General features: G+C 38.5%; 1 protein-coding gene across 4 annotated transcripts in view; it reads left to right on the forward strand.

The window, feature by feature from the left end:
- Positions 1–13,248, forward strand: part of LOC138755693 (unconventional myosin-Id-like) — a 131,179-nt gene that overhangs the window by 47,179 nt on the left and 70,752 nt on the right. For all 4 annotated transcript variants that reach the window (XM_069922128.1, XM_069922125.1, XM_069922124.1 and 1 more), the window contains 2 exons: positions 4,745–4,877; positions 10,326–10,492. In XM_069922128.1, the coding sequence (XP_069778229.1) occupies positions 4,745–4,877; positions 10,326–10,492 (300 nt within the window). The remainder of the gene's footprint in view (positions 1–4,744; positions 4,878–10,325; positions 10,493–13,248) is intronic.

The raw sequence follows: 13,248 nt of genomic DNA on the forward strand, positions 1-13,248 counted from the left end.
AATTCTTATCAAATTGAAAGGGCAATAAATATGTTCCTTGAATGGCTCTCCTTCCAATTAGAATCATAGAACAAGGGAACACTGCAGCCTAGAGACAGGTCCTTTGGCCAATCAAGTCCATCCCTAACAATTATTCTGCCCAGAAGCATTGACCTGCACCCAGACCATAGCCCTTCATATGTCCTCCTATTCACAAACCTATCCAAATTTCTCTTACCCATCACTTCCACTGCAGCTTGCTCTGCACTTACACCACACTCTGAGTGAAGAAGTTCCCCCGATGATCCCATTAAACATTTCACCTTTCACCCTAACTCATGTCCTCTTCTTCTTGTCTCACTTAATCTCAAGGAAAAGAGTCTGCTTGCCTTTACCCTATCTAATAGTTTTGAATATCAAATCTCCCCTCATTCTCCAGGGAATAAAGTCGCTACGTATTCAATCTTTCTCTATAACTTGTCTCCTCAAGTCAGAAAGTAACCAACATCCTTGGAAATTTTCAATGACCTCACTAATGTCTTATACAACAACATAACATTCCAAATCTTATACCCAATACTTTGATTTCTGAAGAAATGTGCCAACGTGTGACACCACTTTCAAGGAATGATGTGTCTGTATACTCAGATCCCCTGTTCTGTACTCTGCAGTTCCCTACTGTTTACTGTGTAAGTTCTCCTAATATAGAAGATGAGAAATTTATGTTGGACTCTTTTCTTAATTTGAATCAAACATACAAAAAAGTTATAATTGGAGTTGATTTTAATTGTTGTTTAGACCTATTGTTAGATAAATCTCCAAAAAACAGTAATTAGGACAAAAATGGCAAAATAATTAATGCCGTTAATGAAAAACATGAACAGTTAATATTTGGAGGAAATTAAATCCTAAAGAGAGAGATTTTTAAAATTCATTTCGACGTGATTCTTATTCTAGAATAGATTTGTTTTTGTTATCAGAATAATTGCAAGGTCGTGTATTATCAGCTGAATATAAGAGTAGAACTCTGTCTGAACATTCATTGTTATTAATAACATGTACAGGCTCAGAGAGGATTGATACTATATATAGATGGAGATTTAATTCATTGTTAAAAAATGTAGAATTTTGCAATTTTATAAGGGATCAAATACAGCTATTTTTGAAAATAAATAAGAGTTTAGTTAATAGTAAATTTGTTTTATGGGATGCTTTAAAAGCATGTTTGAGGGGACAAATTATTAGTTTTACTTCTAAAATTAAGAAACAACATTTAGCTGAAGTAAATAATTAGAAAAGGAGATAGAGATTTTAGAAAAAGATTTACAGCAGAATTCAGCGGAGGTTAAGAAAACACGCTTGATTAATATGATATTATGGTATAATTCATTACAAACATAAGTTTGAGAAGTTATTACAGAGAACTAAAGAAAGATATTATGAATTAGGGAAAAGAGGTCATAAGGTTTTAGCTTGGCAATTAAAGACGGAACAAGTTTCAAGAACAACAAAATGCTATCAGGAAAGATTCAATGATTATATATAAACCTCAGGAGATTAATGAAGTGTTTAGGGAATTTTATGCAAAATTATATACATTTGAAGCTGAGGAAGATTAAACTAAAATTGATCATTTTTTATTTGACCTTAATTTTCCCTCTTTGAGTAGTATGCATATTAAAGATTTGGATGCTCCTGTTACTTCTAGAAAGATAATAGATGCACTTTGATCTATGCCAAATGGGAAGTCTCCAGGGATGATGGCTTAACTTCTGAATTTTATAAAAAAATTTCAAGACTTATTAATCCATTATTGATGGAAGTGTTGAAACAGACGACAGAGGTTCATTCTTTTCCAGATTATTTTTCTCAGGCAATTATTACAGTTATTCTTAAGAAAGATTGGGATCTGTTGAAAGCGGGGTCTTATAGACCAATTTTGTTGTTGAACGTTGATTATAAGATTGTAACAAAGGTACAACTAATAGATTTGCAAAATATTTTACCAGATTTAATTTATTTGGATCAAGCTAGGTTTATTAAACATTATTATTCAGCAGATAATATTGTGAAATTGATTTCTTTGATTAATAGTTCTCGGGGGGAAATCCAACCTACCAATGGTTATTTCATTGGATAGAGTTGAGTGGAGATTTTTATTTAAAGTTTTGGAGAATTTTAAATTTGGTCCAATATTTATTGGTTAGATTAAGGCTTTATTTAAAAATCCTGTTGCTGGAGTTGTGACAAATGGACAGTTATCTTTACCTTTTACATTGAGTAGATCAACTAGACAAGGATGCCCTTTGTCACCAGCTCTTTTTGCATTGGTTATTGAACCTTTGGCTCAGATGATTAGGCAAGACGGTAATATTAAAGGTATCAAAGTGAAATCTGATTAAATTAAAATTAATTTGTTTGCAGATAATGTTTTGATGTACCTTACAGAACCTCAAAATGCTTTGAAGCAGTTACATGACAGACTGGAAAAGTATGGCGAAATATCAGGCTATAAAATTAATTGGGAAAAGCGAGATTTTGCCATTAGCGGCAATGGATTATTCTCTTTGTAAACATATTGTTAAATTTAAATGGTCAGATCAAATTAAATATTTAGGTGTTAAGGTAGATAATAATTATAGTCATTTATATGAATTAAATTATGTACTGTTACTTTCTAAAATTAAAAATGACTTGAATCGATGGAAAGATTTACCAATTACATTAATAAGAAGAGTTAATTATATTAAAGTTAATATTTTTCCTAGGATTCAGTACTTATTTCAATTAATTCCTTGTAAGATTCCCTCAAAATTTTTAAGGATTTAAACTCTATGGTGAGAAAAATTTTATGAAAGGATAAAATGGCTAGGGTATCTTTACAAAAATTAACTTGGAAATATGAATTAGGAGATTTACAACTTCAGAATTTTCAAAATTATTATAAAGTAGCACAGTTGAAATTTATTAATATAATGTTTGATTTGGAAAAGCCATTGATATGGGCGAATATTAAATTATCTCAAATTGGTGAGAAGTGGATGGATCAATTTATTTAGAGATGGAATTGTAAGTTATTGAGTAATTATAATTTACCTATTTTGAAACATTTAATGGAACTATGGTATAATATAAATGAAGTTATAGGTACTCAAGGCAAGATTTCAGGTAAAACAACTTTGAATCAAAATAAGCTTTTTCTCTTTACACTTAATGATCAATTTTTAAAGTTATGGGATAAAAAAATGTATTAAATTTGTACAAGGTTGTTATGAAGCAGGTTATTTTATTTCTTTTTAAAGAATGAAAGAGAAATATGATATATCTTCAAATACCCTTTTTTTCTTATTATCAAATTTAAAGCTTTATTATTGGACAATTTTGATCGTTACCTAGACGATCTAAGTTTGAAATTTTACTTACAGAGGGTGGTAAGAAGGGATTTATACCTGAGATGTATTGTTTATTACAAAATAAAATGTCTAAGTTCGATTTGCATAAATCTAGATTGAAATTAGTAAAATATTTAGGAATACTTATTTATCAAGATGATTGGATGAATTTATGTAAAGATAGTCTGACTAAAATTATAAATGTGAGGTATCGCTTAGTTCATTATAATTTTATTCACCAATTATATTTAACTCCAGAAAAATTAAGGAGATATAATTTAATTTCTTCAGATTTATGTTCTAGATGTCAGAAGGAAGTAGATTCTTTTATACATTCTACTTAGTCATGTGAAACAGTAAAACCTTTTTTGGAATAGACTTAAGGAATTTTTAGAAATTATTTTGAAAGTGAAATTTTAATTAGATCCTTTAGTGTTTTGGTTGGGTAATATTAAGAGGTTCAGTTAAGATTAAACAGATTTCAAATTGCATTTTTGAGATTAGCATTAGCTGTAGCCAGAAAATGTTTAGCAATTACTTGGAAAAATGAGACTGATTTGAGTATTCAGAGATGGCATATGGAATTGATGTCTTGTTGTAGAAAATAATCTATAATTTACGATTATTTTTCTATTGTAAAACTTGGAGCCCTTATTTGGATTATATGGGTTTGAGTTTTTGAACCCCCCTGACAGCACAGTGATGGTGTTTCTCTAATCCATGGTAATTAACTGATGAATTTTGTTATTATGGTCATCTCTTTCTTTCTTTTCTTTTTTGTGGGGGATAGGTTAGTGGGGGGTGGGGCTGGGGTTAGTTTGTAATAACGTACCATGTATTTTTTTCTTTTAAATTTTATCTATTATTGTATATTCTTTGAGTATATGTATCATGGTGTCAATAAATAAAATTTTCAAATAAAAAAGTACCACATGCAGGGTCTCAACCCAAAATGCAAATATTGCTCTGTCTCCATTGATGTTGCTTCTCCTGCTGACGTTCTCCAGCAGCCTAGTGCTTGCTGTGTCTATTTGTGTCATAAGACCTTAGAGGGAGCTGAAAATGTTTGTAGTTCATGCAGCAACTGATCTGTAAATAAGTACCTGCCTACATTTTTTCATACCTTGATGAAGGGCTCAAGCCCGAAACATTGATTACGTATCTTTATTTCTGCTATGTACACTGTTTGATCTGCTGTGTTTCTCCAGCATTGTGTTTTACTTCAACTACGTTGTTTGCAGACTTTCATATTTTACTACCGATCTGTAAATACCTAGTCGCAGGAGAAACTCCTTTCTCCTACTGACTTATCCAACCTTGGTCAAAATGTTTGCAACCTGATGAGCTGATATGTTATATTTTTCTGTACCCAGTGTTAACCCTGTACTGAAGGACATGTGGCCGGAGGGGGAAATGTGTATCACAGAAGTGACAAAACGGCCCCTGACTGCTGCAACACTCTTCAGGAATTCCATGATTGCGCTCGTTGTTAACTTGGAATGCAAGGTATGGCAAATCTGCCTGTCCCTGCACAGAACAGACATTACAATTACCACAGGGAGCAAATCTGCCTTCATTGACTTCCCTCTCCCTGTGTAGTTTCACATTATGCCTAAATACACAACCTTCTGCTGACCCCAAGCAGAAACAGTTCTTTATGCATGCATGAAGGAGGGGGGTGGGGGGGGGGAGGGGATGGGGAGAAGAGGTCAACAGCTGTTATCACCATCCACACATGTGCATCGAAGGCCTAGGAACAATCTAAATAGATATAAAAGACACAAAAAGCATTCTCTTCTTTCCATAATGCACACAACTCATTCATACTTCTGTACAACTGGCTCATGCACAAGTAACACACTCACATGATCACAAATTTCTCTGATATATGTGGACAACTCATTCATTTAATTCATACACAACTACATTGACAATCTATTATATAACCAATTCACACCCGCATCTTTCATATGCTGTTGTGTGTGTGAAACCGGTTCGATGGGTCCCAAGGGTGATGAGTTTGAATGCAGCTGATTGAACACTAGTGTTTTATTTACACAGCAGGGTAAAAGACACATACATACATACATACATACTTTAGTCTTCAGCGCTTGACGTCCTGCTTTGCGGAAACTGCCAAAATGTTTGGCCTGGAAGTCAGCCTGAAGAAAACTGAGGTCCTCCATCAGCCAGCTCCCCACCATGACTACCAGCCCCCCCACATCTCCATCGGGCACACAAAACTCAAAACGGTCAACCAGTTTACCTATCTCGGCTGCACCATTTCATCAGATGCAAGGATCGACAATGAGATAGACAACAGACTCGCCAAGGCAAATAGCGCCTTTGGAAGACTACACAAAAGAGTCTGGAAAAACAACCAACTGAAAAACCTCACAAAGATAAGCGTATACAGAGCCGTTGTCATACCCACACTCCTGTTCGGCTCCGAATCATGGGTCCTCTACCGGCACCACCTACGGCTCCTAGAACGCTTCCACCAGCGTTGTCTCCGCTCCATCCTCAACATCCATTGGAGCGCTCACACCCCTAACGTCGAGGTACTCGAGATGGCAGAGGTCGACAGCATCGAGTCCACGCTGCTGAAGATCCAGCTGCGCTGGATGGGTCACGTCTCCAGAATGGAGGACCATCGCCTTCCCAAGATCGTATTATATGGCGAGCTCTCCACTGGCCACCGTGACAGAGGTGCACCAAAGAAAAGGTACAAGGACTGCCTAAAGAAATCTCTTGGTGCCTGCCACATTGACCACCGCCAGTGGGCTGATAACGCCTCAAACCGTGCATCTTGGCGCCTCACAGTTTGGCGGGCAGCAGCCTCCTTTGAAGAAGACCGCAGAGCCCACCTCACTGACAAAAGGCAAAGGAGGAAAAACCCAACACCCAACCCCAACCAACCAATTTTCCCTTGCAACCGCTGCAATCGTGTCTGCCTGTCCCGCATCGGACTGGTCAGCCACAAACGAGCCTGCAGCTGACGTGGACTTTTTACCCCCTCCATAAATCCTCGTCCGCGAAGCCAAGCCAAAGAAGAAGACATACATACATACACTCTCCAGATTAAACTATACACTCACAACCACTCGCAGATTGAAGGCTTTACAATCATCCGCCTCCCCTTGATATCCCTGGCAGGCACGGCTCTTATCTAACTAAACTGGGGACACTAGGCACATAGCACTACAGCTCCCAACCCTTTGTCTGCACACACCTTACCTCCAGCATTGCCCAGGGTTCTCAACTTGAAATGGAGCTTTAGTTTGTCCCAAAAGAGAAAGAGGAAGAAGGCTAACATGTGGTGGGCTTTATAGCATCATCAGCTGTAGAGTCCGGCCCGGATATCAATGAGGCAATTAAAGGGGTCAATAACTAGGCGCACGCTGACCTGTGGCAAGGCTTGTCCTTGATTGGCATGTGAGGTGACTTCCCATCAGGTTCCAAATGGAGAGATCACTTGCCCCTCCGCAATCCACATTCCCACCAGATTCCAGATGGAGGGGGTCACATGACACTCCATAATCCATATTACAAATGCACATTCAGCTTCGCAAATGCAGATAATTTATTCACACATACACACACCATTTGTTCAGAATGTACTCCTGTCATTCTCACAATTCATTTGTATTTACTATAATTCACCTACACAACTCATGTATGCTTCATGCACAAACTCATCTTCATTTCACTGACATGCATCTTCTCACCTGCGCACACACAGCCCAAATACAAACCTCAAACATGTAGGCATCATTCACACATCTCACTCACAAAGCAGTATTTAAATCATCTATTTTTTTACTCCTGTTTCTCAACTTTAATCCTCAAGGTTTAAATTAGAATCCTTATGTACAAGAGATAGGTGTTATTTCTCTCACCAGTAATTATTGTGTAATTTTCAATCAGAATGAATTGGGAGCTGAAAGTCTTGGATCTACCTTTGCTTTCCTTATCTCTTTTGCCGTTCTAGCGTGGGACCAAGACAGAATAAGATAAATGATGGCATCCTTGTTCCTCCTGAAAAGATGTCATCTTTTTGAGCCACTATGATTAATTATCCACCTCCCATATGAGTAGAAATCAGGACAGTTGTCCCTTCCTGCCATGAGTGATATTTTCCGGGAGCCTGACCATTGGCACCGAATGGAGGGCTAATGCAAAAAATATATAGGCTAAGCTGGACCTTCAAAGATTTTTGTAGTCATTCCTGGCCATATAACAGTATGAATACTTTTCCAATGGATGCCAAAGCAGGAGCCTCCCAAACCAGATGCTATGTATGAATCATTAAAATCAGAATCAAAATTGATTGTCATTAACGTATCACGAAAATTGTTTTGCGGCAGGATTACAAGTGCAAATATTGCCATAAAATACATTTTTTTTAACTGACCCAGTCTGTAAAAGTAGATGACACAATTTTCTGGTTTATTTTCATTGTATGATGACATTGTTTAATGGGTTTAACGTTGAACGTTGAGTGGGTGGGGAGGGGGTGGGAAGGAGGGAGGGAAGGGAGGGGAGAAAAGGGGATAAAATGACACTGTGTATATTCAAGAGGGAAATGTTTATGTATGTTTTGGTCAATATGGTTCATAGTGTGAAAAATTTTTTAAAATACATTTAAAAAAAATTATTGTGAAACAAGAGAGAAAGTGAGGTAAATTCTCCATTTAGAAATCTGATAACGGAGGGGAAAAAGCTGTCTTTGTAATAAGGGTGTTTGTCTTCAGGCTCCTTCCCGAAAATGTAGCAGTGAAAAGAAAGCATGAACTTGGTAGTGAGGGACCCTGATGATAGAAGCTTCTTCTTGAGGCACGGCCTATTGTAGATATCCTCGATGGAGTGAAATCTGACGCCATGATGGCCCTGGCCGTGTTCACAACTCTCTGTAGCCTTTTCCTGTCCTGTGCACTGGCACCTCCATACCAGACACTAATACAACCAATCAGACTGCTTTAGTCTTTGGTGACATACCAAATCTCCTCAATCTCCTCATAAAATATAGCTGCCAGTGAGCCTTCTTCATGATTGCATTGATATGGAGGCCGCAGGACAGATCTTCAGTGATGTTGACACCCAGGAATTTGAAGTTCTAGACCCTCTGGAAATTAATTGCAAAGAAAGGACAGAACCCATTGGATGAAGGATTAGGTCCCATGATGGGTGTTTTCCATAATTCCTTTATTTTGCTTAAGAGGTGAAATTGGCTTTAACGCCAGGGTAACAAAATCAAGCCATCCAAAAATATAGTCAATCTTCAATTTAGCTGACAAATTTGGACATTAAAATCCCACAGATTTCCATAGCTACCTTGACCACACCTCTCTACTTCATGCTTTCTCCCAATTTCTCCAGCTCTGTTGCATCTTTCTGACAATAGCAGCTTCCATGCTATTCCTTTCAGAAGGTCCTTTTAGCTTTTTCCTCCATAGTTGAGAGAGTTCCTGACTGCATCGTTTCTTCACTCACCCTTCTCACCACACCCAAAAGAGGATGTGATTCCACCTTTCAGCCTACCAGCCTCCAAATTTATCGTAATTTTCATCACCTTCAATAAAAATCACCAGACATACCTTCTCTAACCCCTCTTCCTTCAGCACTCCAAAAGGAATGTCCGCTCAATGATTCCCTGGCTCACTTTTCCATCTTCCCCAACACCTTGCCACACAAATGCAGAAGATGCAACACCTCCCCTTTTACCTCTTTTTTCCACTATCTGGGGATCTGAACTATTCTTCTAGGTGAATCAATGATTCATTTATACTTCTTTCCAGATCAGTGTGTTGTATACAGTTTCATGATATAATCTCCTTTATGTTGGAGAAACCAAGTGCAGACAGGGTGACTGTTATGCTCAAACTGATAACCTTGAACTCAGGTTCCCTGCCTTTTTAATTCTTCATCCCACTTCCATTCTGACCTCTGTCTATATCCTATGCACTGTTTTAGCAAGGCACAAATGTCAGCATGAGGAACAGCATCTCCTCTGCCAACTGATAATGATAGAATACAGCACCAATGACCCAAGTTCAAATCCACCACTGTCTATAAGGAGTTTGCACATTCTCCCTATTTCCACGTTGGTTTCCTCCAAATGCTCTGGTTTCCTCCCATGTTCAAAAAACATACAGGTGGGTAGGTTAATTGATCATGGGTGTATTTGGGTGGCATGGACATGTGGGGCAGAATGGCTGTTACCATGCTGTATCTCTGTTTTCATTCATCGCTTTCCAAATAGGTCACTTGTGACTAACTTCAGCTATTAGGCTCTGGAATGAATTCCTTAACAGTGATCTCACTCTGCCCTTGCTTGTTGCTAATTGTAACCCTTTTCTCTGTAAATTGTGCTCTACATCCGTCTGTAATTAAGGTTACAGATAACCTTTTGGTCTGTTCACAGCAGAACCCTTCTCATTAATAGGTTCTCCGCTGGGCAGGATAGCAGGCCATACGGCTACAGAGATAACAGGAGCACATGAGGCAGGGGCATTGGAGGAGGCAATGGTATCCATGGGCATTTGATTTCTCTGAAGGAACTCTATTTTGTTTCTTTTTCTCGTCCAAATGGTGGTGTTGTATCGATGACACCTCTTTGGGCATCTTTACAGGACAAAGGCAAAAAATGGTGTAATTTTGTCTAATAATAATAAATAGAATAAGAAAATCTTGATCTTAGATGATTAAATTCACCTTGAACTTTTCAAAATAATTCCCACATATTTTATTTATTGTGAGTAAATGAGAGAAACTTTGGTTTATTTTAACAGGAATAAATAAATTTAGTGTGAGATTCTATGCAAAACAATGAAAGAAATTTGGAACAATTTCAGTGGAGTACGTGAATTCAGTGTGTGTGTCTCACTTTAATGTAATGGAACCTCAAAGTCTCTTCGCCTCCACTTGTCCAGTGCATTCATTTCTTTCTTTCAGGAACCTTACTACGTGCGATGCATCAAGCCCAATGACCAAAAATCCCCAGCGCTCTTTGATTATGAACGCTGCAGACACCAGGTAGAATACTTGGGACTATTGGAAAACGTGCGTGTACGAAGAGCTGGATTTGCCTATCGGCAACCATACCATCGCTTCCTGTTGAGGTAATATTAATTCTGATTTATCAGTGCTGAGAGAAGCAGCAGTTAAATATTAACCTCAAATGTAAAGAATGAATTTGTTTTTTTTGGTTACAATTCTAATTCACTTTTTCATCAGAGTGGTAAAATCAATCTTCAGACTGTGAACCTAATTGTGAAAATACTGATGAAAAACCTATTATGTTTGTTCCCTGAAGAACCTTGCATGGGTTTAATGCTTAAACAACTTTATTTTTCGAGCAATTTGAACCAGCAACACAACCGACTTCTGTTGTGCTCTCCATTTTGTTTACACGCCAACCAGGCAGATTACCCACTGGGAAATTGTACACGCATAATAACAACTTTCCCATTTAAAAAAAAGAAAAAAAACTCGAACACAATACTATGTCTACATAACATTCTGTGGCCAGTCTCTTTCTACTCAGCAGCTTTCAATCGGTCTCTGAGCTGGTTTAACAGAACTATTTGTTCTGGTATGTGTTTCCACTGGTGTATTGCTTGCATTTGCTGCATTAGTATTTGTGAACTCTGAATAATATGTTCCTTTTCTACATTTGCTGGCACCTTTTGTATACTGACAGGTGACTGGTCACAACCATGGGCTGAAGATTGTGGTTGTAGAACCACACAATTCCTTCTTAGAGGTGTCCCTCCCTTTGTCTGGATCTGGTAGGAATATGGATCTATTTCCTCTTGCACATATCCTTGCATGGACCATGCCCCAGAATTGTGATCTTGGATTCCCACTTGAACTCCAGGCTTCAGGACTGGTCGGCTTTACACAGTCTTATCATGTTACTGTTTCTGTTTTACTTTCTCTTCCACTTTAGCCTGTTTGACCTTGTGCTCCTTTAGGGGTCAACAGATTTTCATGTATTGGAAGGCTGGCATGTACGTGTCGACCCCTCAGCATATGGGCAGGAGAAAGACCATTCTGTAGTGGCGGACTTCTGTGAATCATTAGACTTCTTCAGAAATCCTCTTGTCCATCATGCGCTTTCTTCATGAGGCTCTTTACCACCTTGGTAGAACTCTCTGCTAGGCCATTAGACTTTGGGTGATGTGTCAAAACCCCTAAGTATTGGCAAAGGACTCAAATTCACTGCTTGAAAATTGTGCACCATTGTCTGATATGACTTCACAAGGAACTCCAGGCCTCGCAAACACATTTTCCGTGAAAGTAATAACTGCTTTGCTGGATGTTGACTACAGTGTTGGTACCTCTGGGTAAATGGAAAAATAGTTTATTACAACTATATGACTCTTCCCATTACAGTCAAACAGATCTACTCCAACTTTGAAGTAGGGCTTGTCTGGTACAGGGTGTGGTATAAGCGGTTCTGCTTGCTGCTTTGGTCTATAGGTAAGGCATATTTTACATGAAGCTGTGGTCTGGCTTATTGGTTCGTTTTTGGCCAGTGCATCACCTCTCGAATTCTACGTTTGCATTTTTCCTCACTGAGATGCCCTTTGTGTCTCTCCTGGAGCATTTCCTTGTGTAGCAACACTGGAATCACAAACCTGTTCCCTTTGAAGACCCTATCTTTCACAACCGACAGTTCATCTCTGCATGCCCAGTCATCCCAAATACCCATTGGACAGTCATTCATGGCTGTTGGCCATCCTTTCTGTATTTTGATTCTTTGTGCTCTTTCATTGTTTCATCTGTCTCTGTTGCTTTCCTGATCTGCTCTGTTCTATTCTGGGATGCTGGAAATGAGGTGATAATCATGTCAGCATAGGCCTGTATCTCCACATTAACCTCTTGGTTGCTCGTTTCTTTCTTGTCAACAGCTTGAGACAGAGCATCAGCTGCAAACGTGTTTTCCTGGCGTGTTGATCATTTTCATATCTGCGCTGTACTCTTATGGGACAGTCATTCAGCGGTTTGGACATAATTGAGACGAGTGGTTTATGGTTTGTCTCCATTTCAAGACCTTTTCCATACATGGATTGATGGAACCTTTTGCATGTATAAGTTCTGGCAAGAACCTCTTTCTCTATCTGTGCATATTTGGCTTCTGCCCTTGTTAAAACCCTTGATGCATAGGCTACAGGTTACCATGTGTCCTCATGCTGCTGCAGTAGTACTACTCCAAGGCCATGTCGGGAATCATAAGCTGATATTCTGGTGCACCTATCCAGATAATAACATTTTAGTACGGACTCTTCTGATAGGACATTTTTGAGTGCCTGGAAACAATTTTCGGCTCGTGTGACCCAATCCACTCATTTTTCTGCTCAATGATGACCTAAATGGTGCTGACACAGTCGACAGACAAGGGATGAACTGAACCGGGTAAGTCACCATCCCCAAGAAACATCTCACCTCCACTTTGTCTTGGAGCATCACAAAATTCTCAATGGTTGATGTCTTTCTTGGATCAGACTTCACTCCCTGTTCAGATATGACCTTCCTATGAAGGTCATAGGAGTTAATGGCAAACTCACATTTCTCCTTACTTAATTTCAAATTGACATTCCATGTAATGTCAAGCACTTGCTTTAGTTGTGTATTATGTTCATTCTTGGTGGACCCCCCATACAATGATGTCATCCATCATGGTCTCATATCCTGGTATACTTTCAAAGAACATGTGGATGGTTTTATGGTAGACTTCTGGTATGGAAAAGATTCCATATGGTAGCAGAAGAAAGTGGTATCTTTCTTATGGAGATTGAAAGGACATAGTCTCGAACTTGCCTCATCAAGTTTCATCTGCCAAAACCCTAATGACACATCGAGCTTTGCTAAA

Source organism: Narcine bancroftii, chromosome 2, assembly GCF_036971445.1.
Source record: "Narcine bancroftii isolate sNarBan1 chromosome 2, sNarBan1.hap1, whole genome shotgun sequence".
Lineage (NCBI taxonomy): Eukaryota > Metazoa > Chordata > Chondrichthyes > Torpediniformes > Narcinidae > Narcine > Narcine bancroftii.